Raw genomic sequence first — 25,561 nt, forward strand, 5'->3', positions numbered from 1 at the left:
CATGCTTCGCTGTATTTCAGAAGTCAGTTGTCTTTTCAGCCCTGTAACCAGGCAACACATGGCAGGAGCAGGGAGCGCTTTGTTATTCTCCAAATTGTCTTACCTAAGCCAAGGTATGGCAGCAGCACTGGTGCCAGGGTGAGGAGCCTGTGACAAACTGTGCCGGGAACACTGTGACCCCCTTGGCAATTTCTGGTCTCGTCTCATAATGGAGACATGTTCAAAAAGTGCATTTTATAAATAGATTTTGTAATTGGGCGAAGTGTGTATTGGTCCTGCGAGCATCTGGAAATTCTGTGTGACAAACTGGAGGGTCAGGGGTGTCCCTGCCCCAGACATGCACCTGGGAGGTCCATCCCCGTGTCCCTGTACTCTGGACAGAGCTGTACCTGCAAGAAACTTTTTGTAGGCTTGGAGTGATGCTGTGGGTGAAGAACAGGAGGGATATTGCTCTCTGTTTGGGCATGATCTGTTTTAGGCTATCCCTTGCACATCAAACAAGTCGTGTCTGCAGCTGCAGGTCCCAGCTCGCTTCTCATTTGGAAGGTGGCAGAAGCCAGCAGTGGTTTTGCCCGCTCTCATCTGCGGTGTGCGGCATTCAGAGGCGCTCAGCCATCCTGGTGTTGCCGTTCAAGGGCTCGGTGGGAGTTTATCCCCATGGGAAGTGTCTTGCCTTTTTTCCCCCCAGTGGAAAGATCCTTTTGAGATGTCTAACTTCTTTTTTCCTCTCTCTAAACAGACGGTTGATGATGAGGCGATGGCAGCATAAATGAAGATCAAGTAAGGAAGGCAGAACGATGCCCAAGGGTGGGTGTTCTAAAACACCACAGCCAGAAGATTTCTCTCTCAGCAACGACATGGTGGAGAAACAAACGGGGAAAAAGGTAGCACGTTTGGTTCGCTTACCTTCCTTTAGGGATGCTGCCTCTTATGCCTGATGTCTTTTCAAGCCATGGCTGTATTTCATGTGGCAAGAGGTTGCCATGGGCTGTTACTATCAGAATCAAATCAGCGTATTGGCTCTCTGCCAGCTGATGCGGTCCACTTCATTTCTCAGTGGCCGCAGTACTTCCCAGGAAGTGCTGCCACTGTGTAGGCCCGACCCGGCCGAGCCATGGGGGGATGCTCTGCAAGATTCTCTTGCAAGTACTGTGCATTTGTAAGCTTCTGTGCACTAAGCCACGGAAGGACCAAATGCAGCGATTGCGCGATTGCGTGCTGTGCGAGGGAGGAGTTTCTCCTCCTCTGGCTGCAAATGCTGTGCCGGTGTCAGACTCGGCTGGTCTTGCTTCACCCAGAAGTCTGAGCGTGGCCTGACCAGGACTCGGCATGTGAGCTGCTCTGCTGAAATTACTGTTTCTGTGGTTTTATTTGAGGTGTTTAGGTTTTGACTGGGCTTGAGGTGAGGTTACTGAGATGAAATCTGAGTTCAAGGATAAATAAGTTCATACTTTTCCTCTTCGTTCCCAAGTTCTTGTTTTGCTCCAGGCTTTAGCTCTGCTTCCTCTCATTCAGCTTTTTTTCATCCTTCTCAGTATTGGTAGTTTCCAGTAAATAGTTGTGCAGAATGCTGTGTACGAATGTCACCTTTAAATATAAATTAAAACCTGCATCTGCTGTATTCTGCCAAGGAAACAACTATCATCCACTTCCCTTTGATCTCCTTGCTCCAGTTTCTCAGCATTCCCCCAGGAGTTTCTGCCAGGCCCCGGGAGCTGAAGCCGAGCTTTGCAAGCACCAGCGATGCTGTGTCTCTTGCTCTGTCACTTCCCCTGCCATCCCACCCGCACTGATGACAGTAACTCCTCTTATGACTGAGGTCATATTATTGCCAAAATGAGGAAAATGACAAATAACCGATGGGAAAATCCCAGGCAGAAATTTGATTATCCGGCACGCTGGTAGCACCTGCCCCCTTCCCCTTTCTGTTGGCCATGCATGCGCAAGTCCAGAGCAGGAGCATCGCCTCTGTGCGGGCACTTTGCTGGGCACAGCATGGGGCTCCTGGGAGGGGGGTAAAAACTGGGAGCAGGGGCGTTGGAGGTGAAACAGCTGCCCTGTTACATGGGGAAGATGTCAGCATTTACCCTGGCAAATGAGGCTGAGCCCAGCAGCGCAGGATATGTAAATACGGGGTTTTGTCTGCGCTGCGTAAGAAGCTTAATGTTGGCGCAGGTGCTTCAGGGGGGAGAGGATCAGTTATAATATGAATCAGCTCCCATTTTATTTCATCCACTCACGGTAGCTTAAAGGCTGCATGTTATTTACAGAGCAGGTTTGTTGAGCAGTGCTAGGGACGCCGGGAACTGGAGTTATCTCCCGCTGGCTAAATAACTAGGACACAAATGATTTTATGCTTCCCATTCAGAGGCATCGGCGCAGACCTGTGGAGAGCGGTATTGAGTAAGGATGGGGAAGAGCCTTTCTGCCTGCTTAATTCGGGCCTTCTCAATGGAGAAGGCTCTTGTGCTCCGGGGATGGAGCTGAGATCCAGCCTAGGTGGCCGAAGGACACGGCGCAGCGATTCACCCTGTTCAAGTTAACTCTGAAGTGGGAGCTGGAGCAGTGACTCAGGTTGAAAGCACTCGGGCGTTAGACCTCCTCCTTCCAGACAGCGTCGTACCTGCCTGTCAAGCAAGCCTCTGCTTTTAATTTATCTTGCCCTTGTCAACACTCCAAAGGCCCGAGCCTGCACCTTGGCACAGGCTTGCTGGCGGAGGCTGGCTAGGGAAGGCAGAGCGGCTGCGGCAGAGCCCCGGCCGTGCCACGCAGAGGGACCCACACCCACCGAGGCTGCTGGCGATGGTGCACGGGGAGAGCGCAGCAAAGCTATAGCTGCATCGCCACTTGAGTGTTTTCCTCTCAGTGCGACCTTGGTATCCACACTTCTAGCGTTGAACAGGCTTCATGTGCTTGGGCTCCGAAGCTGTAGCACTGAAGGCAGGTGGGGGTGCGGGGTGCAGGGTGCTCCTCGGCCCTGGTGTTGCGGTGGGCTGAGTGCTGCAGGAAACACGTGAGTTCTGCATTTGAGCACGGTACAGCCAGGCTCTGGGGGAGGCTGCCCTTTCTGCACAGGGCTCCTGCTTGGTGGAAGAGGGTGTGAGCCGCTCTCTTTCAGTTGTAGAGCTCACTGTAAGAGGGAACTCCTCCTGGCTCTCTGCTCCCTGCCCTTCCATGGGAGGGACGTATTAACTAGTGAGATGTCGCTCGAGCAACGAGAGTGAAGTGCTTCAGAGGCTGTGTCTCTGTTGCCCTCCGTGGCCAACAACATGAGATGGTCCATCTGCTTTGCTGCTGTGGAGCAAGGAGCAGTTTCTCCCGGGGTTAGCGGAGGCAGCGGGGCAGCCGGTCGGGCCCTGGCAGCCTTATATGGCTGCGCACAGCCTGCCCGGGGCGGGCGCTCGACAGCCCCGCAGGCTCCTTCTGCTTGAGTTCTGACTGAAGGATTTTGTAAAAATAAGCATGCCATATATGAATAATTCTCCTTTCTGGTGTAGATCCACAGATCCCCATACCAGGAGCAGATTACTCACGACTTAGGCTGTGCAGAGCACCACAGCAAGAATTATATCAGTTGTCGAAACCATTTCCTGATGTGCCTGGGACCGCTTGCTGCGTGGTTACACCGTGTGCTCAGAGGCTGCGGCAGAGGATTTGTCTCTTTATGAGGAAATGCTCCCACTTGTGCAGTTTAAATTGTATTTTTGCTGCAGTGATTGAACTGAATGCCAAGCAGAACGATGTTTGACCACCGGTTTTTGCTTGTAGGAGCTAGCGGAGGTTAAAAGAAGCTTTTGCTTTTTCTCCTTCCTTTTCTCCCCAATTTCAGAAAAGCAAACATAGTCCTTAGTTCTTGATTCTTCTTGAAACTTACCGGGCTGTTAGGGCTTTCCAGCACAGTATGGACAGGCGCTGGGCTCTGTGTCCAGCACAGAGTCACTCGCCAAAGCGTGAAATGTGCAGGAGCACTGGGTGACTCAGTGACGTTCCAGTGAAGATGAGCAGCCTGTAGTCATTGCAGGGTAACATTTCTTACAAACCTCAATGCCTGAGGCATACAGGAATGGGACTTCGGTCCCAGTTGACTCCATACTTCCAGTGTTTTGTTGCAGCATTGATAATGACACAAATTCAGACTTTTTGAAACTTTATGTGTTGTCCTCTGGTTTTGGAATGGATACAAGGGACCCAGATTTAGGGAATACCAGGGTTCACTTTCCAGAATGTTCACTGTGCTCTCGGGGTAAAATTGTGTCCATCCCTTTTTTGTGATGCTGGGTGAGAACTACTCCTGCCACTTCTCTCCCTCTGCAACGGGCAGAGACCCGTTCGGGAAATTACATGCTGCTGTCACTGTTCGAGCAGGGAAACTCCTGCTCTTGCAGTATTTGCTTTTTGCAGCGTGGGTTGTTTTGCCCACGGCAGGAGTTTGGTGTGCTGGCTTGGCATGGGGCATCACCCGGGGGATGCAGGCGTTGGAGCCCTTGGTCCTTTTGCGTTTCTCCTCGCAGGCTGCCGGTGCTGGTTTTGTTCGTTGCTGCTTACTTTTTACTAGCATTGCAACCTGAAACACTTTCAACTCATTTTGGAGAACAAAGGGCTTTGGGGATTTCCATCGCTGGTAATGCAAGTCTTTGCATAAGCGGCTGGGACGTGAGTCAGGTTTTTTCAGTGTGAAGCGCAAGCACGGCTCTGGCGCAGCTCTCGGCGGGCGGGCAGAGGCAGCGGTTCAGCGTTTGTGTGCGGGCACTGATCGCACAGCCCTGCTGCGTGCGACTCGGGCGGACAGAGGGGAGGAGCAGGCTGCAGATGCACAGCCCATCCTGTAAAGCAAGCTAGAGACTTGCTTAGCTTCTCTGCTGGAAATACGGATTTCTTCGCATGGGTTTGTAAGTGGCTCTGCCTCGCAGAATCTTGCATTTGGAAAGAACTACGTGTTTGGTTTTGCTCTGAATACCAGTGTTTGGACAGTAATCTGACCTAGCTGGAGTTTTACATGAAGGTGAAAAGTGGCTTTTATTTGTCTGTGTCATAATGACCTGAGCAGATCAATATCGGGGTCTCGCTCACTGATTAGAGATCTTTGTCCTAAAGAGAAGTTGGCGCAGACCCAGTTAAGCCCTTCCACTCCACACACCACGTGCATGGCTTATGCCGACATAGCATCTCGCATCGGGCCAGTTCATGATCGGTTTGTGCTCCAAACCACGACAGCTGATAACAACTCGTGAGGCTTCTTTTAGCTGTAGCAAGCATAACCCAAGGTGGGTTCAGTTATTCCTGTAGTAAGTCATACTAAGAACATAAAGTGACAGTAGGGGATTTTTCCTGAAGTCACAGTCTGCCGTCTCCCCTTTGCCAAAGCAACTTTTAGTAACGCCTACAAAGGGGAACTTGTTTCTGTTGCTGAGCTCTCAACAGCACCCCCAGTCCCCAAACTCCCTCTCTTACTCTCGGCAAGAGCTGCCCCAGCCTTGGAGAGCCCCAAGCCTGTCTTACACACAGACATTCGTACAAGTTTCTCTGCAATGTCAGTTGATTTGGATTTGTTCCTTTTGTGAAACCTACTTCAGATGAGTCTGAGCTTACTTTAAACATGAGAAGACCTAAAAATGAAAACAGCTTTTACTCATAAAAAGGACGACATTCTTCATTACCAAATTGGAAATAATTAGGGAAGTAAAGCTTAAAATAAGAACATGAAAATGCACGTTGCTTTCAGGAATATGACTCTCCCAGCTGCCTTAATTTCTCTGCGATGGTTTCACGCCAACTGCTGCAGGCATCCTCAGCGGGTCGCTGCTTTCCAGGGGGGAGCAAAGTTTGGATCTTCCTTGCTCCAATTAGTATAAAAGGTTATCATTATGCTACTGTACAAATTAATCTTCAAAGCAGTGCTGGGACTGCCACCGCTTCCTTCGTTCCTCGGTAATTTAGTTTTGCTGAACTGACTGGATCGGCAGCTCTGAGCGTTTGGACGAATGCAAACGAAGCATTGCCCGAGCGTGCCCAATGCTGGGTTTCACAGAGCCGTTTCCATCTCCATGCCGGGCTCACCATCTTGCCTGGGAAGGCTTTTTGCCTAGTTCCTCTGCTCTGTCTCTCCTCCAACATGGAGTCTTTAACAACGTTGCAGAACTTTCTAGAATAAGTTGCGTTTTCACCTGTCGGCGCTTTTTCTTATTCCCAAGTGCAGAGATCCCGCACAGCATTAACATAGCAGCCTGACCTGGCTTGCAGGCACTGCAGCCCCCTGGCACCTGCAGGTTTAGGCTGTTGCGCCGCAGCGGCCAAAGCCAAAGATGAAGGGAATTTTAGAGAAGGTATATTTTAAACAAGCTGTCACCAGTTGTTTGCATTTAAGCGGGGTGCAAGAGCAGCAGTGCTGCCAGCCGATGCCTGGAGCTGGGTTGCCCATGAGGCAGAGTGCTTTTTGGGCAGCAGAGGACATGACGTGATGGGTTTGCTCCAGCTGAAATCTGTTTAAAGGTAAACAAACAATGAAAAAAATGTAATTTTTGTATTAAGCACAATTGACCTCTTGTTGGAGTTCTCAATGTGAAACGTGGTGTCTGGAAAAAATGCTGGGAGTGTAGGAAATCCCACTGCAGGGTGCCGGGGGCTCCGCCGCATCCTGCCCCAGTGCTGCGAGAGCAGGCAGAGCATCCCGGTACTGAGGTGCAGGAACAGCCTGCCTGAAGGGGCCGGGCGAGGAAATTGCAGTACAGACAGCGAGCACGGCGGCTGGCAGAGGGAAGTGTCGTTTTTGAAGTGTCAGCTATGACTGATCCACCTTGGACTCTTCTAGAAGTGTCTCTCCTACTGAGGACTGCTGCCGCTCGGTGCTGGCAAACCCGAGCTGCCGGTGTCGGGCGTGAGAGGTTCAAATGCACCTTCAGAGCCCAGAGAGGTGCCGGGTTTCACCGGCACTGTGATCCTGCGGCTCCCGATGCTGGAGCAGCTCGGATGCCATGTGTGCAGGTGTGCCCTCAGACCTGGGCGCCGGGGGAAGAGACGTGCACGTGGTTGTCTCTGCTTTTATGCTCTTGTCCCAGGCCCCGACTTCTAAAGGGTAAAAAGGGTTGGGGTGACGGTTGTCTTGAAGCGCAGTTGAAGTTTTTGAGGGGGACGCAGGGAGCCATGTCTCTGCAGTTGTTATCCCCGGGGAATGTTCCCCCCGCATCAGCATGGCCTCTCGGATGCTCAGTGGGGTTTGAGTGTAGCGTTGCTGGTTGAGGCTGTGTTAAACTGGGGAGCAACAGGGCAGACCAGCATACCTACTTGCAACAAGGCAGCCCTGGGAGGCAATCCATGCTCCCTGGCCTTGCTGGCACCTCTGAGCTGTTGGGAACAGCAGCTGGCATCATTTGTTGTTGCAAACTATTTTTATTCCCGTCAGAAAAAATAAGATTAAAGCTTTTAAACCTGGAGGGTTTAAATGAAATGCTGGAGTGTTTGTTTTGGCTGTAGTGACTTTGTCCCGTTGCACTGCTGACTCCTGTGCTGAGGAAGGGCTCTCAGCGCTGCTCTCAAGCAGGGCTGCCCTTCTTCAGGCTCCAAACGTGCCTTGGCTCCCTCCAACCACAAAAGCCACTGTCAGATAGGTTTGTTTAGCTTGCTTTACCAAAAAAGGGATTCCCCAACCCATTTTTTGGTCCTCACTGGAGCGCAGGCGAGAGGGGCCGAGCATTGGGTGTGCAGCCACAGGGCTGTCAGGCTGCCCGTCGCGAAGGGGACGTGCAAGCAGAACCCGTTGGTCCAAGTAAACAGTTTGTCTTTAACCTGCGGGTGAAGTCTGGTTGCCAGACAGAAACTCAGAAAGAGGAAGGAGCAACATACACAGTGACGACGCGGTCTTGTGACTGCTGGCACAGGAGCCACCTGCCAGGGTGCTGAGTCTGATGCAGACAGCATGACTGGGCTTCTGTAAACAAGGGAATTTCTGTTAGATTTACTTGTCTGAGTTTCTAGCGATGGTCTTGCATGATTTAATGCATTGAGATAATCTTAACTCTGTATCTAAAGCTTAGGGTCTAGGTTTTGCTAGGTTATTGAAATCAGATCTATCACAAAGCTGCTTGTTCTGGCCTTGTTTATAGAGCAGTGGCACAGTGCTCAATCCAGAAGCGCTTGCTTAAAATAATACTGTTTCTCATGTACAAAAAACAAAAGTGCATGACTTCAGTCTGTATACATTCACAGCATACTGAACTCCTGAAGTTTGAGTTATGTACCCGCTCTTGCTGTTTGTGTGAAAAATCTTGTCTGTCTCAATACTTTGTCTTGCTCGGGATGTTTCTTCAAAATTTCTTCCTGCTGCTTGTACCAGGGAGCCCCCAACATCACCTTCTTCACCTTGCTGCATGTTAAAATCCAAACCGACCCGAATAAACAAGACGTAGGTTGGCCTCTCTGAGAAAGCAGTAATGCTCAGCCAGCATCCGCATTGCTTTCCTTGCATTTATGCAGCGTTGGTAGGTTTGTTCTCAAGGTAGCTTCTCCTTCTACAGTCCCAGTTGAAGCTTGCGTGGGAGACAGACAACTAAACCATTCAGCCTCTGGGAATGCCTCAGCTGGTGTTTGCACATAGTTGGGACTTAGAGTTGATCAACCCCAGAGTATCCAGCAATACCCAGCATACCCCAAAACACAGGTCTGGGGGGGGAGCGAGCTTTGCCAGGGCTGGTGCTACTGGAACTGCTGCTTCGCTGCTGGATGTTGCCACCACGGGACCCTTTGCCCCATGACGGGGCAATTGCAGGAGCACCTGCGGAGCTGGGAGCACCTGGAGCTTCTTGCCCTGGGATGGGGGGTGCTGCCTGCAGATACCGGCAGGGCCGTACTGGCCTTTCTGGTACGAATCGTGACGCTGACTGTACAGTGCAAACCTTGTAAGTGCATTTGGCTGCGGTGCTGATCCTGTAAACAGTCAGCAATGTTAACAGACTTATCGGCTGCCAGAATATTCTCCAGAGTAACATGTTATCACGTAAGCTCAAATAGTAATGCTGTATTCTTGTGCTAGAAATACTGCAGGCCCCAAGGAGCAGCCCTCAGCTCCTCACGTTGAACCAAGGGCCTTAACGCTGGGTTTTGTGTGTGTCCCAGGCGTCGTCTTTGCACTCCCCTCCATCCCACTTCTGCTTGGGATTGGGAGCCTTTCCCAAATGATGGATCCTCGGGTTCCCCAACCCCAGCCTGTCTTCCCCTTGTGCTCACAGCAGGCACACCCCTGCGGCACACGAGGTGTTGGCTCCCGGTTTTCACGTGAATTGGTTGCAGGTTTGGCACCACGTGGCAGCCTTAGTTGCCCTTGCTCTTCTCTGGTGCTGGCTGAGCTTTTTAGCTCGGTGGAGGCTGCTTTCCGCAAGACACTAAACCCTGGTGCTGGAAACCCACAGTAGAAAGGAGAGAACAAGTGCTGTGTGAGGCTGGTGCAGGACTTTGGGGGTTTAGGTGAATGCAGTCCGCGGAAGGCTCTTATTAATCTGGTCTCTTCTCTTTCTAGGATAAAGATAAAGTTTCTCTAACCAAGACTCCAAAGTTGGACCGGAGCGATGGCGGCAAAGAGGTGAAAGAGCGAGCGACCAAACGGAAGTTGCCTTTCACTGTTGGAACAAATGGAGATCAAAAAGACTCGGATACAGGTACAGAAATGACATATTCCACCCTCAAAACATGAGTGTTGGGGCTGGTGGGGAGCACACAGCGTCCGACACACAGGCAATCCATATTGAAGTGTTGTCTGAAATTTCCTGTATTTTAGTTGAAGGAAGAGGCATGTGGACAGGAAGATAACTGTTTTGGTGTGCACGTAGACATCTGGAGCTGAGTGGGTTAATGCCGTTAAGTTCTTAATTATGTATTTAACTGGACCAAGGGGTGGCTTTCCTTCCTTTGGCTGGTGGTCCCTTCTCCTCCATTTCTAACTAGTCCAGTTCATGAACTGCAGCTTAGACAAGCCAAGAAACGGTGCTGGGCTTGTTAGTAAGAACTTGGAAAATAAGAGAATAAAGCTGAGTACCCTTTTAAAAGAAAAACAACAAGCAGAAAAAAAAATGAGCTTGCATGTGGCTGCTTAAAGTAAACCTGATGCATATGTGTGTGTATGTCTGTAGGAATACGTATGTATACCTCTCTAGCCACGTTTTGTTGTTTTGAGGCTTTAAACTTGTTGTACTTCACTGTCTTAAACTGAACAATTATTTTCAATTGGTGTGTGTAAAACTGCCTGGAGGCCATACTGATGGGCTGGAGGTGTGACTTTGGTGACTGGACCTTTGAGCGTTCAGCTCGGCTCGCTGGGGCTGATGCAGGTGGTCCTCAGGACCATCAGGGTATTAAGGTGACCTGTTTGCCCCAGTTCTTGGGGCTGCCAAGGTTGCAGCATGTTTGCAGCGTGACAGCGGCATGTCCTCAATCCACGCCTTGTTTCTGGGAAGCGTTGGTGCCGCTATGGGTATTTCAGCCTGGCTTGGTCACGGTCAGGCAGGTCACAACTCGTGGCAGAGAAGTGGCTGGTACTCGTGGCTCTTGCCCACCGTGGTCCCACGTAGCTGTAGAGATGTTGAATGGGCTGTTTGATTTGTAAGTGATTGGGAAGAGCTGTCGCAAAGCTTTGACAAGGAGAACATGATGCTGTTTGCTTGTAAGGGGCTAAGCTACGGATTTATGGGCAGAGGTTTGAGTAGATCTTCTGTACGTTTCTAGGAAATACGCATTTGGAAATAGTTCTGGTCAGGTAAGGATCAATAATTGTGCGAAGAGAGAGACTGGACTAAAAGTTGGGAATATGCTTATAAATGGTGAAAGATGTTTTGCTGTTACTCTCCGGTGAGCATGTGAGGTGGTTTGGCATGGGATGCAGTGCATCGGCCTTCCGTGAGCTGTCGGCCAGTCTCCCCTGGTTCAGAAACTGGGAGGGCAGAATTTAAAAGGTCACAAGTGCCACCTGGGACATGCAGCCACTGCAGCAGTGAGGGCTGCTTCACAGGCGAGGTGGCATGTCCTGGGGCTGGCCCGGCATTTCCGTGGGTTTCTGTGTGCTGGATGGTGATTTTCACAGTTGCTGAACTCCCTGTCCGGAGAGAAAGTTTCAAAACATTGATTCATTTATTAGATGACAGCTCATACTGATGGCTGTTTGCATTTGTGCAGGCGGGCGAGCACATCGCAGAAAGGATAAATTGGGGTTTGCCGTTGTGGGAGACAGGGTGGTCCCGGGCCACTGGGGAGCAGACGGGGTTACAACCCAACGCGGGTGGTGTTCAGCCCCTCCTGACAGGCATGAGGGGAGTTTGTGGTGCTGTAGTTTCACTTGCATAAATGAAGGGGGGTGTGTCACCTTTGGAGGGAGGATGGCCAGGGCAAGGCAAAGCTGATTAGCCAGAACCACAGCTTCTGCTTTTTGTCAAGGGTGTTTCTGCCATTCGATACTTGGTTGAGAATTTAAATGCAAACTCGCTTCAGGGCTGTCTGACCCTCATGACAGCTAAAATGTCATGGTAGGGCTCCATCAGCTCGCTTTCCCTGTCTCCCAGCAGCAGTTATCTGCTTTTCAGAGGGCTCTGGTCTCTCTCTGGCTGTAGAGATGTTAGGAATGTTTCTCCTGGCAGCAGCGAGAAGGAAACCAAATTAAAAAGAGAGCAGCAGGGCAGGGAGCAGAGTGCTGCTGGGGGGAGGCTGTGGCTGCTGCAGGGTGCAGAGGGGCTGCAGCTCAGCCCGTGAGACACCCCTAGCCATCAGCTCCCACGTTACCCCTCTGCTTTCAGCAGGCGTGTGACTTGATCTTCTGACACATCTTCCTCTTCCTCTTCAGGGCTTGTCCTTCCTGGGGAAGCGGGGGTGCAGGCGGCAGGGCCGAGCCGAGGGGCAGCAGCAGCCCAGCTCCCTGTCGGCACGCAGGACAGCCAGAGACAAGGAGGTGGTGGTTGTGCTCCAAGATGCGTTTAAAGACAAGCTGGGCTCGACAAATGCTGGAAAGGTGTAGGCGAGCCTCTAGCAACCTGTTTGGTGGAGACTGAAGGGAGGAAGTGACTCAGCCACAGGGGAGGAGGAGATAGCAGCAGGGAGCTGCGGATAAACGCACGCAGAGTCAGGCTGATACTTAGCAGGAGCCAGTTTCTCTTCTCTGAGATCTTTTCCTTCAGGAACCAGATGCTTGAGATGGGGAAAGACTTCCTGGCACCTTGCTCTCCTCTTGCACCACCCCACTGCAACCGTGGGGCGTTACAAGCCCTTCTGTTCCTTGGCCTGGCTCAAGACTGGCTGGAGCAGGTAGAGGCGTGTTCATCAGTGCACAAGAGTTGCATGCTTCATACGGGGGCGGCAGGGTGCCCCCGAGCCTGTGCACGTGTAATCAGTGGCACTCATCTAACGACACGCACCGGGCAGTGCACACTCAAGCCTTCATGGCTAGCAGGCTGCCGGAGGACGCTTTTGTCTCAAACAAAGGGGCTGCAGTGCACACACCCTGCAGCCCCTGCTACCTCCCCCCTGCCTGGGCAGAAACACTGCTTGCCCGCATCCCTGGAGGAGGAGGAGGCTGTTTTTTCTTGTTCTGTTCCTAAACTTTGGTTTCAGCTCTTGGGAGAAGTGGGATTGCAACATCGGTGTTTGCCATGCCAGTTGCAGAGTTGACCTTAGGTGATTTATGTAACGCAGTCGTGCTTCCTGGGCTGCTGCACACAGGCTGTTGCGTGTGTGTGAGGGTAGTTTTGCTAGGGTATTCCAGAGCAACATGGAATTTAGCTGTAAGGATGTGGAGCTGGGAGCTAGGAGAGCTCTCTTTTTGCCCGTAGTGGGCTATTTTTTCCCCTTCTTAAATGTTTAAGCAATAGCGTGAATCCTCGTCCCGATTCATTGCAGTGACTCATTTTCCTTAGCACGGTGTATCTGTTGCTTTTTTTCCCAAATAGCTCTGGCTCAGCTTTGATATCTGTACACTGTACGTGGGGCAAGAAGGCATCTGTTAATGGGTTTGCCTTGCCGTCAGAAGGCAGCGAAGCCCCCACCGGCCGGGTGTTGGGCAGCAGCCGGGTTGCCCATCGGAGCCGTCCTGTGTTGGCAAGATGTGCTGCAAGCTGTTGGCGTGCCGTCCGGTGCCGGGACAGCCAGTGAGAGCCCGTGTGTGTTATTGCCTCTGTTTGCCTCCTCGGTGCATGGGCACCGTCCCCTCACCAGCAGGTTGCAGACGTTAACCTATGCCTCTCGCGTGCGCCTGTGCCGCCTGTCACCGGGATGGCTTTTCCAGTTGCACCCAGGTGTTTGCCAGGGATGCGTGTGGTCCTTCGCTGGAGGGGGGCAGCTCGCCTGCCCCTCCTTTAACCCTGCTCTTGCAGCCCGCTCCTTGAGCTGGCTTAGGAGGGTGTGCTGCTGGCAGAGTGCTGATGCGTTCAGAAAGCGAGCAAGTAAGCGATTTCGTTCTTGATCTGGTTTTATTTGCAGCAGCCCACTGCCAGCGTGGCGTGCCTTTACCGTGTCCTGGTCCTGAGCAAGCACTCCCAGCACTGCTCCAGGTTTGTTCCTGTATGGAGACGGGCTTGCTGTGAGCTCCTGGAGGTGCTGCTGGCCAGTGCTCTTTTAGTATCATTTTGGTACAGTAGGTTCAGTGCTAAATCTTTTCAAAATTATCTCCTTCAAAATGGTTTCTAGAGCAACAATTCTGGCTCTGGGGTTCCTCGGAGTTAACTAAATAAACTGTCTTTAGGAGGGGAAAAATTGCGTAAAGCTGTGAGCTACCAGACTCTGCACGTTACAAGATCCAGCACTGTGGGAGCAGCATCTCTCTGCCTGAGACTTCTTCCTTCTCCTTTCACTCGTGCAGCATCTCCCCACATCCACAGACGTTGCCGAGAGCCTACGTGCTGCCTGGCAGCCACCAGACAAGTAAAGCCAGCTTTTCTCCCAGAAATTTCAGCAGCTTGTGTGAGGCTTCGTGCAGCTTCTTGTTTGTGTGCTGCCCTGAAAGGGAGGTGAGGCATTTTAAAAAAGAAATACTAGAAAACTGTAATATTAAGAAGCATGCGGAGGAGCGTCCTGCAGAGACGGCAGGGCGAAGGGGGACAGTCCTGCTGGGAAGCCACCTGCGGGAAGGCGGCGGGAGAGGTGGGCACGGGCGGCTGGCGCAGAGCGGGGGGCACCGGCGCTCCTCCCGGTGCTGGTGCCTGCGGCACTGAGCCGCGGTTGAGTCATGGGCTGACTCAACGGCACCAGACTGCTGGCACAGGGCCGGCGCTCCCGCCTCCTGCGCAGCCTGCAGAGCCGGCGGCAGCGCAGCGGCTTCGCGCGGGCAGCTTTGCTTACCGCTCTGTGTCGTGCGTACCGGGTCAGGTAATGCTGCTCGAAGGTCAGCTGTGAAACGCACAGTCCGGAGTGCAAAATTAACTATATCCACTCGTCCTGCGGTTTCGTTTGCTGGATGTCAGGCTGTCACTTGAATCCCTTGGCTCGAGGTGGAGCTGTGGTTTCCAGGCCTTTAGTCATCATTGGGGAGAGTTAGGACTTAGTATGAATCTGTGAGTTAATTTTGGCTGCCGAGAGCTCTTCCTGGGAGCTGGAAAGACCTGAGCAAGGTTGGGTCAAAACTGCTGGTCCGCAGCAGTGCGGGGTGCCCCATTACCTCCCTGGGTGCAGATGGTCTGTCTCTTCTGAGGATGCTCTCAGGAGAAGTGAGGAATACACTGGATTTTATTTTACTTTTGCAGGGTTACTGCTGGGGTTTTGTGCCTCTCTCCCCTCGACTTCCAGCGCTGCTTCTTGGGCTTGTGCAGAATCATGAGGACAGGGTTTGTGTGTGTTCGGTGGTGAAGTCGGTGCCTGTAAGAGAGAAGCTCAGTTTTGTCTAGATCGTGTCCAAACCTTGCCACCACTAAATAATACCCAGGGTTAAATAAATGTACTCTTTAAAGCAGAGGCACTGAAGCCATCCTGTGCTCCCGCTCGCTGCCACGGCCACGCAGAGCTAGTGCAGCGTCTGCTGCTCTTGGCCGGTGGGAGCTGCAGGTGGGGTGCCCAGCCCGCAGCCAAGCGCCTCCCTTGCTTCCCAAACACCAGAGAAATCCTAATTGTGAAGTGTTTTGTCACAGAGACTTTGATGTCTCTGGCAGCTCTTGAGCTGAGTGCTTTGCAGAGCTGAACTCTCCCTACAGCTCCCCGAGGAGAGAGCAGGGGGAGGCAGGAGGGGTTTGCGTGCTCTGAAAGTGCTGCGGGAGGGGATCTTGCGTGGGTTGGATGCAATGTCAGCCCGGAGGGCGATCAGCTGAAAGCTGGAGGCCTCGGGTCCAGCGGTGATGCCAAGCTGCCTCCTCCTCCACAGCCCAGCAGCGGCACGCAGCCGAGCAGGAGCCCAGTTGTGTCCCGCTGCCTCTGACCCGAGCTGTGCTGCTTCCAGGCCCTGGGAGGGGTCATCGGTGTGTGGTTTAGCAGCATTGTGGCTTCAGGTCATGGGATTTCTCAGCTTCGCTTGACGTTGTTGTTGTTGTTGTTGTTGCTACAGTTGTTTGAGTTGAACCAAATGTCACAGCAGGCTGCACTGCCATGGTGGGGCAAGCGGCGGTCGCGGTGGCAGTGCCATGCATGCCGTGGTGCAGGGCACGGAGCAGGAGGAGGCTTCTGTTCGGGAGATGGAGAACAGCAGCTTCCCGTGTTGACAGAAATAACAATGGCATCATCTGCGTCTCTTGTGGTCTCGTGGCATTTGATGGTCATCTCAGCTCAGGGGGGCGGGGAGAGGTGGCCAGTCTGTGGATGGGGAGGAAAGATGGAAAACGTCGCCTGAGAGCCCGGCAGGCCCCACGGCTGAGATGTGAACGTTCTTAAGCTGTTTCTGTGCCTCACTTTGAAAAAAGAAATAAAAGCAATAGCATGCTTTTAAGTTCTTGAATAATAAAGTAGGTGTAAGCTGGGAATAAGAAGCTGGTGGAACCACTGTGCGTCCCCAGCCCTCCTGTGCCACCAGCCCCTTGCTCTCTCTTGCCACCCCTCCGGGCTGCCCGTCACACACTGCCAGTGTTTGGACGGGGTGTGGGTGACACCAGCCCCGGGCTGGCACTGTGCGGGGCTGGGCAGGGTCCAGCCAGCCAGCTCCCCTCTGGCTTGGAATGTCTGGGAGCTTCCTTGCCCCCACCCTGAGGTGTCTTCTCGACCAGGCAGCAGGTTTCTGAGGGTTTCCGTTGCAGTCCCCGCGATTTCTTTAGAGCCCACGATATATTTATGTGGCAAGCAGCCCTACCCCCGGAGCAGGTACTGCTGGAGGTGCTGTGGGTGCCCCTGCCCCTCTGCAGAGCACCTGAGCGCCCATCCCAAGGCTCCACCTTGGCACAGCGTGGGTTTGCTTTTTGGGGAAGAGGGGAGAGGCAAACCCCCTGAGCTGATCTGTGCACCCCGACCTTTCCCTGGCTCTGGAGGGCTGTTCAGGAGCCCAGGGCTGAGCCTGGGGGCCCGTAGCTGGCTGGGGAGGTGCTGCTGGTGGACTGGGGTTGTGTGAGCACGGACAGCGGGAGCTGGCCTCGGAGCCTGAAACTTCTGCAGCTTCTCAGCCTCCTTCGTGCTAATCCCCCGAGTATGTTATGTGGCGCTAATTGCTAGGTTAGAGAATGCTTGATGAATCAGATGACCTGAACCATCATCCTCTCCTGGAGCGGCTGCTGGGTTGCCTAATGCCTGTGAGTGTTCTGAGCGACATTGCATGGGAACGGGCTCGTTAGTCACAAGTAGCGAGGCTGGCGAGGGAATCCGTGAGAAGCAAATTGTTGGCTTATTAAAAAATGCATCTGCGTACGAAACTGTTATTTGTGCGCGTTTTCTGTCGCTGGCTTCGGTCTGATGTGTGCAGCTGGAGGGCTCTAATGGGCTGTGCTGCATTGGGTCTTTCTTTGGTTGTATAATTTCAGTCCTTTTACTAAAATAGTCAAGAAACTGTTCTCACCTAGCAACCAGGGAGAGAGTGAATGTCAGAGCTTCTCCGTTTCTAGCTGGGCTCCATAATGCCGGTACAGTGTGGATAGACTGGCAAACACCAGCCTTCAGATCACCCTTAGAAACTCCCCGTGTGCATCAGCCATCTGGGAAGTGCTGTGCGGAAAAGCAGGTCGTTTTATGACGAGAGCTGCCATAAATCTCCCTCCTCCCCTCCCCTGGCATCACCTCCTTAACATGCAGAGTGAGAGGTTGCAGTGTGCTGTGTCTCTGTGAACCAAAAATCTATCAATGATGGCTTTTTCCTTAATACAAGAGCTTTTATCAGCGCTGTCTGCAGAGTGTCCTGCCCCCAGCTCCCAGGAGGGGAGGGCTGGCCGGGCGGCTGTGTGGAGCCTTCCTCCCCCGTCCTCCCTCCTTCGGCTCTTTCTGCTGCGTGGGAAATGAAAGGTCTGGACCTGAAAATTGGTGTCTCTCAGAATTATTCACATTTAACATGGAGATTGTTGTTTCTGATAGAAGTCTCTCAATTCCTCTCGCAGCAGTTTGTTAGCCAGTGGCCACTCTGGTGAGAAGATGCATTTACACATTTCTGCACAACTGTGTTGTCTGACCTACAAGCCTAGGGAAAACACTTGTATTTGGATCGCAGGCTGTCACACAGCATTAAACCTCCCTAGCCGAATTAATACTTTTAAAAATACTGCAACCACTGGGGTCAGGGCCTGCAGATTCTCTGTCCCCGGGGAGGCAGCTTGAGCAGTGAGGACGGTGGGCTCAGCTCCACGCACAGTGACCTGACGTGGTCATAAACGGGCTCGTTCCTCCCACTGGCACCTCTCCTCTGCTTGTGACTGCCAAACCCGACATCTCCGCCATCCTTTCAGCTTAGCTGTGCAGGGTGAGTCTCTGGCTCCGGACTCTCTCCATCCTTCAGATTAGGGAACACTTACTGCTGTACAGGAGCGGCTGGGGGCACCTTCCTTGCCATTCTGCCAAAGCAGACCCTGCTACAGCCTTTCCTCTCGTTTGCCTCCTGTTTCCTTTTTGGCACCTGCTTTCATTTGGCTGATGAGCCAGACATTGTCTCCCATTCCAGCCCCCAAGCCCGTTTGTCCTGCAGGCTCTGCAGGGTGTCCGTGATCTCCTGGTGCAAATCGTGCCTGCCCCCGCACTGGCTCTGGGGCGCAGCTCTCCAGCTAAAGTGCCTTGTTCCTCTGCTTTATGGTGGTCTCCTTGCACTCGTGCCAGCCCCGTTTGCCCTTCTCGCAGAGCGCTCTTCAGCCTCGGTTCGCCTGGCTTCTGTCCTGCTCCCCTGCTGCCCTCTCTTGTTTATCTGCCCGTGCCATTGTGCTGCTTCCCATTTCACGCCGCTGCTGCTGTCCTCCCTGCGCCTCTGCAGTGCTGCCACCTCAAAGCCTTCGCATTGGCACCGTCCTGGGTGCTGGTCCTTAAATTCTGGGGTGCCCACAGAGCCTTGGGATGTGCTTGTATCGTGCGGCTGTAAACCTTTCGACTCGTGATCAGTTCTTCAGCACAGGCCGGTCCACATCTGCAGATGCCCTGCGAGCATGTGTAAGCATCCGCGCGCTGGGGCCCTGGGCTGCCCGCGCTCAGGTTAAACCTGCTTTTCCCCTGATCTGAGCTGACATGCTCCAAAACGTTTTATGCCCTACAACTTCTGCAGTAAAAATGAGTCACTCTTACGCATGCTAGGCTGTGGATGGGGAAAGCAGAGGCTTGTGCGGTCTCTCGGGGGTGCAGTGCAGTCTCTATTGCTGTCTGTGCCGTTCTAATTTATTCTTATTGATCTTTTGTTTGTGTGCTTGCTCGGCAAATAAACTGTTGAAAATCCCCACTCATCAGCAAGCCAACAGTCAGTTTCTCCTGTGCAGCACTGAGATGTTCAGCATGAGCTGCTTATTTGGAAATGGTATTTTTCCTCAGGGTACCACCTTATATGCGTGTGTTGTCATGTCGGAGCAGTTTAAACAGATGCTTTTTGCATTACAGGGTACGACGCGTTTGTGGGGAGCGAGGAGCTGTGCTGCTCAGCCACAGCTCTGGGTTGGAGCTCCCATCCCTGCAACCTGCCATCGTCTCACACTGTGTGTTCGAGAAATCTCTGAAAGATTTTCCATCGCTGCGCTTTTCTCTCCTTCCTTCCCTGCCTCTCTTCTCTCTCCCATTTTGGCGGGGGCCGGGGGCCTGGCACGCAGAGCCAGCCCAGCAGCACCGAATGCCTCTGTGCAAAGCAGCGCCTGCCCTGGGACCTCTGCGGAGGCCTCCAGCAGCCCTGGATTTGTGCTCCCCGTTGCGGCAGCGTGAGTGTCGCATGACCCGGAGCCTAATTTGAGCATGAGAACCACCTGTGGGCTAATGCTCAAACGCCTTTGTCCTGGGAACCTGCTCCGTTTCTGCCTTCCGTGAGCCTCTGGGGTTTAGTGCGATGAAAGGAGGGAGCAGCAGTTCCCGGGCTGTGTTTGGCAGCCACAGCTCTGCTCAGATCCTGCTTTCCCCTTTAAGCTTGTGCACGCGGTTCCTGCTAGCGTCAGCGTGAGGGAAGAGCCGAGCAGGATCCCCAAATTAAACCACGGCAGCGCCAGGCTGAAGCTTGTACTCTGTAGGTTTGCAGAAAGCTGAAGCAAGCAGCAAATGAGCTGCTTTAAAAATAGCTGAATGGAGGTGTGGCTGAGCCCCGGGTGGGTGCACAGTGCATCCCCGGCTTGCTGTGGTCTTCCTTCCCGCTGGGATCGGTGTGCAAGGTCCGGCCACCATCTCTGGTGATCGGCAGTGAGATAACCCGGGGGAGGGGGCTCCTCTGCCCACCCCCTTGTACCTCTGTTTTTTGTGCTTCTATGCAGAGACTGGCATGCATACAGCCTTGCTAACCTGTATTCGTGTTTGCTGAGGTATTTAGCCACTGTGAGCGTTTCTCTTAATTTGCTCCATGTTGCTGCAAGGTGTTACAGAAAAGCATTTAATTACAGGAGAAGGAGCAGCCTGCAGGAGCTTGAAGCCATTCAGCAGAGATCTTTGTGCAGGTGCCCCTTTTAAATCTGCTGAAAATCAAATTCTGATTATAAAGTCTGAGTTGAAATAAAACACGTTTGCAGTTCTGTTAGCCTGGGACCAGCCAGGGCCAGGGAGGCCAGCCCAGAGCCTTCCTGGGCGCTTCTGCTGAGGCTGAGGGTGGGAAGCGGAGCTGCCAGCGGCGTGTCACACGTCTGCTGGGAGCAGCTCCTTCCCTATCCTTCCTGCTCACCTTTCAGACCCGCTTTGGGGCCTCGCTTCTGCAGTCCCTCCGTGTGGCACGATGCTCGGGCAACGCAGGGAGCTTGGGGCTGCCGTGCTGCCCGTACCGGGGTGCCAGCACTGGGAGCCATCAGCCTTGCCCCGCTCCTTAGGCCACCCGCTTCCCCCCAGCGCCTAAAGAAGTCGGATTAACCCCTGTGCTGCAGCAGCCATCTATTCACCCGGGGGGTAGTACTGCTTCTCTGTGCTGCCTTCCAGCCTCAGGGGGGTGGGAGGAGGGAGAAATCCCTGTGCTGCTGGGCAGGAGGAGGCACCACGGAGCAAAGCGCTGTGAGCAGGACTAGATGTGATCCTTCAGTAACAGGGATCTGCGCAGCACCGGGCGATGCCGCCTTCCCACAGGGAAGCACGCGTGAGCCCGAGTCCTCGGCTGCCTGCACCAGCCCTCGCTGCCTCACCACGAGTGAGAACACAGCAGTCGCTTTCCAATTTATTTTTATCTTGTTGATCACATGCTTTTTAATGTTAAATGTTCTGTGGAGGAGGAAATTTCTGCAACTGCAGAATTAATAGGAGTTTAGGGGATTTCAGTAGAACTTGATAATCAATTTTTGCAAATCACAGGTTCATGCTGACAACCTGCAGTAGCCAAGTAATATTAATGAAAATGTTCCCATTCTAATTGTGGCTTCCCTCTGCACAAACGGATGGAGCAGCCCTCTACCACGTACAACCCTTGTGCATCGCTTGTACTTCAAAGACACTGCCCGGTGGCACTGGCTGAGGTGTAACCCCTGCGAGCATCTTTGTGCCTCGCTTTGCGGCACGGCTGGATGCGGCCAGCAGCTGCCTGCTGAGCCGAGATGTGTGCTGAAGCCGAGCCTGGCCAAATGGATTTAACAAGCCTGCTCTGAACAGCAGCTCTGGAGCCTAACGAGGAGGAGGAAGGTGCTGCCTATGCAGATCAGGTGTCCCTGTGCTCAGAGCGAGCGTGCCTGGTGGGACATGCAGATCAGTGGCATGGCTCCTGGAGCTGCCTGGGCTAAGTTGTTTTCTTACCATAAGCGCATTGAGTTTAATTTTATTTTAAGCCATTCAAAAAATATCCACTTTCCTGTGATCCAGTTTCATCTTCTAGTTCTGTTACAGCTGGCAGGGTGACTTCAGTGTGGCTTCAGAGAGTTAGACCGGGATTTTCCTTCAACACCCAGATGTGTTTCCAGGGCTTGTATTTGAAGAAGGGTGGCTCGTGCTGTCTGGTTGGAGAGGTTCCCTGTTACGGAGTTGTTGTTTCTTAAATGTACAGGATCCCAGATGCAGGGGGTCGATGGAAATCATCTGCTCTGGGTGAGACCTTTGCAGAAGGGAGAGCAGCAGAGGATGTCATGCTGCAGGGAAAAGGTTTATGGAGCTGCCTGCTCATCAGCCGAGGGAGTACAGGATATGCAAAAAGCACGAATTGAGCTGGAGCAGTGGCAATGTCCCCACACGTTGCTGCCCTCATCTGCCGGAGACTTACTCCGCTGGCAGACTGGCGGATGAACGAGGAAACCTGTGCAGAGGCACAAGGTCCAGTGACTGAGTTCAAACCCGTCCTTTGGTAGTTTCGCCTGTTGTGCTGGACTTTGCACAGAGGCAAAGCAGGCTCTGTCCCACTCCTGGCCACGTGCCAGCGACCCGCGATGGAGTTTGACAAAATGACAACGTTGGATGAGCAGAGCTGGGTTAGAGGTTGCAGGATTTGCCTTTCCCCAGGCTGGCAGACCCTGCCCTGGCAAGAGGTGGGGGTAGGGAAGGGCCTGGGTGCAGCTAGTCGGTTAAGCTTGCATCTGTATGATCCGTCACAAATCATCTTGGACCTCTGCAAGCTCCCCATGCACTTTTGACTGCCAGTTCCAGGGTGCTGGAGCTTGGGACTGGGCAGACACTGGGTGGTCATTTAGTGGGGTTTCCCCTCCCTGGCTGCTGGGAGTTGAACCCTGGTTTCTTGGAGAGCATTATCAGATGTTTACTTGTTTGCAAACACCCTTGTATCCACCTGGGATTCTCAGAATATCTCCGGGAAAATAGTAAGTATGCTTAGAGTCAAATGTCTGAGTAGATGAGAGCCCTCGCCTATGCTACCTCACTGCAAGCCTTGGCTTACCGTATCAGCAGCATGGTCCGACCACGTTGAAGTATTTCTTCGGGGGGCAGGTACTTGCAGGCTCGCTGTGATAAATAACCCCTTCAATTCCTCTATTCTGGCGGTGTCTGGCGAGTATCAGTCCCTGCTGGGGCTGAGCCTGGCAGGACCCAGGGGCTGCTGGCCGCGCGAGTCAACGTTCTTTTGCATGAAAAAGATTTTTACTTTGTGCTTCAAAGTCACAGGTGGGTTTTGCTCTCTTGAAAAACAAGTGGGATCAGTTTGAGAACAGTGTTTCTGCTTGTACAAGAGGTTTTGAATCATCTGTACTCGGTATTTTCGTTACGTCAGGGATGCAGCGAGGTGTTCTGCTGCTCGCGTTTCTTGAGCAGCATCGAACCGGCCTTGGTTCTGACTGATGTCCGAGCATGCGATGTGAGGGCAAGGAGCTGCTCACCTGCGTTTGATAACTTTCATAGCTGGGGCTGCTAAGAGTGTCATTACCAGCTCTCTGCACGCAGCGGGAGCCCTGCAGTTAGCCTGGTTATAAACAAATTATAGCAGTGCTTAGAAATAGGTGTGAGCAAAGTTGGATTGGCCACTTGCACACACCGTTACCTTTCTTATGCTTCTTTGTGAGTTTAGGACAGTTGCCTGGTAGGAGGGATGCAGCTTGGCTGCTGGCAAGCAATTGCCATGCTGCTCTGCAGATAGGTACTCTGTCTGTCTTGCTTGGCTGGCTCCGTGAAAGGAAACTTAATTTTTGTTTCCTGAACTGGCACCTTGAAACTTTGCTCACCAAATGCACCCCTGCAGTGGGACTCTGTCATGGCTGCGGCTCTGCAGATCCGCTGGAGAGCACGCAGCAGGATTTGTGCTTTCACCAGATAGCATCAACAAGCAAGCAGACCAGAGGCGCAGAGGAAGGGCTGCTGACTCTCCTTGCATGGGAACAGGATCAATACTGGCATAAAGAAAGCTGGAAAAATACTTAAGAAAAGCTGTGGAATCAGGCTTGTTGCAGAGGCTAGGTGTGCGAGCTGGGCTGAGTTGGGCAGCGGGGAGGGAGGCAGTAAGTTGCACAATGCTTGGCAGGGTCCAGTTCTCACCAGCTTGCAGCAGGCTGCTGTGTGGGTTGCTGGGAGCGAGGCTGGAGGTGCAGGGAGAGGCTGGGGTTTTGTCTCCTTGTGCACATGGCATGCCAGCAGCAAATACCGGCTCCAGAGGCAGTTGCACTCAGTCCCTCAGCAGGAGCTGCCTTTGTGGCTGGATGATTTAGGAGACCGAGTGTCAAGCTGGGATTTGAAGGGGTGACAAGCCAGGCACAGGGGTTTCTTCTTCCCCTCCTATTTGTTTGGCAATTTTTCAGAGGGATGTAGGAGTAGATGTGGCTGAGCAGTCGTCGGCCTGACTGCAGGTGGGTGCTCTGCGCTAAGCTGGAGGCAGTCACTTTGGGAGGAGAGGGCCAACCCGGTGCTCCCCGGGGCAGTGCGCCCCTTTGGCTGCAGTCCTTGCTTTGGTGGTGATGAGGAGGAGGAGGAGGTGAGATGGCAACGTTTCTAAGCTGTCAGCCTTGTTAGCACTCTTTGTTGATACTTTTAGATGCCTCCGGTTCAGTCTGTGCTGTGGTGGTGTAAGGCTGCGTACGCTCCTGGAAGCACCATGGCATGGAGGCCCCTAGGAGCAAGATGGAAGGTACCGTGCTGGCAGCAGCCCCACGAAGGACCCGCTCCCTCCCTCTTGTACTGCTCTTTGATGGTGGAGGGAGAATTGGTAGAAGCCTGTGCCAGGAGAGGCTGTTGGAGGAGCCGGTGGGCAGCAGGAGCGGTGTGTGTCACAGCAGCATGAGCCTGTGCGGCTGGCCCAGGTACCGGCGCATCCTTCACTGCAGGCTTCTCAATTTGTGAGATACAGAAACGAAGTTGGAGGGCCGTTAGCACTTTGCTCAGAAATGAACGTGGTTTTCAGTTACAGCAACATTCATGGCCTGTGCTTCTGTGTCTTCTTGCACCACAGAAAAGCAGGGTCCAGAGCGGAAGAGGATTAAAAAGGAACCCGCCACCAGAAAGCCTGGCTTGCTCTTCGGAATGGGCCTTTCGGGGATCCGGGCAGGCTACCCGCTCTCCGAGCGCCAGCAAGTCGCTCTCCTTATGCAGATGACAGCAGAAGAGTCTGCAAACAGCCCAGGTGAGATCTGGAGGGTGGTTTTGCTCAGCAGCGTGGGGGGCGGGTGCAAGCTTTGCAGCCAGAGGTTCACAAATACCTGAGTGCCGAGTGCCCAGCGCTGGGGGCACCAGGCACTTCAGGTAGCTCCTCGCTGGAAGCAGAGATGAGCTGCCACCCCCGGTGTGGTGCAGTGGGGCTGGGGGGCTGCTCCATGGGGGCTCCCCACTCTCAGCACCGTAGGTGGGATGCTGGAACGAGGCAGCAGGACACCCACTCCCACGGGGCGCTGCCAGGCACAGGCTGCCGCTGGGGTTCTCACATGGCTGCGGCTGCCATTCCTTCTTCTAGTGTAAGGCAGGAGCAGATACTCCACAGGCCACATCCAGGCCACCACTGAGCCTGCCCTGGCTGCTTAACTAGAGCTTCGGTTCCACAGGAACCTCCTCCACGTCAGAGCTTCGCATTTTCCACTGGCGTCTCAGGCTAATTCAGTAAAGGAACATTGTGAATAAAGTTAAAATATCATCCTCTGTGGGTTTTTTTTTATGTTTCTTCTTGTGGAGGAGGGATAAGACATGTAACCACTGCAACTGTAACTTGAGATGCAGAGCAGCTGGAATGTGTTTACCACGGATTCTGTATTTTAGTAATTTTTATCTGTTGCATACATGACCCCCCAGGGTTTTTAGACGCTGTGCTATCTGTACACGCACATCTGCATCCTACACATAAACGTTGCAGCTTTGAGCCACGTATGTTGTTCTTAACACCCATCTAGCTGCTTGCGTTGCTGTTACTTGGGGCGAGGGGGAAGGCAAAAGGCTGTGCAGTCTGGAGAGCGTTCAGATGTTCTCCCAGGAAATGCGCGGTCTCCTCCCAGGGCTGCCAGACCTCACATGTACTTGGTAAAAAGGCCGCTTCCCTGAGGAAAGGAGGTTTTAGGGTAAGGAGCTGCATTGTCTGCTCCTTAAATCATGGGGATCGCCCACGGCCTTTGCAAGGCCCGCAGTTCTCTCCAGCGGGCTTTGGCAGCCCGCAGTCAGTAGCCGCGCTACGCAGGCGGCGGCTCCCCTCTGTTCGCACCGGCCGCAGCGGCGC

General features: G+C 53.1%; 1 protein-coding gene across 8 annotated transcripts in view; it reads left to right on the plus strand.

The window, feature by feature from the left end:
• The window catches only part of ANKRD11 (ankyrin repeat domain containing 11), a 159,731-nt gene that overhangs the window by 118,650 nt on the left and 15,520 nt on the right, over nt 1-25,561 (plus strand). For all 8 annotated transcript variants that reach the window (XM_080364843.1, XM_080364841.1, XM_080364849.1 and 5 more), the window contains 3 exons: nt 740-884; nt 9,509-9,647; nt 24,314-24,484. In XM_080364843.1, the coding sequence (XP_080220969.1) occupies nt 798-884; nt 9,509-9,647; nt 24,314-24,484 (397 nt within the window). In that variant the 5' untranslated portion in view covers nt 740-797. The remainder of the gene's footprint in view (nt 1-739; nt 885-9,508; nt 9,648-24,313; nt 24,485-25,561) is intronic.

The sequence above is a fragment of the Falco punctatus genome (genome assembly GCF_963210335.1).
Source record: "Falco punctatus genome assembly, chromosome: 14".
Taxonomy (NCBI): Eukaryota; Metazoa; Chordata; class Aves; order Falconiformes; family Falconidae; genus Falco; species Falco punctatus.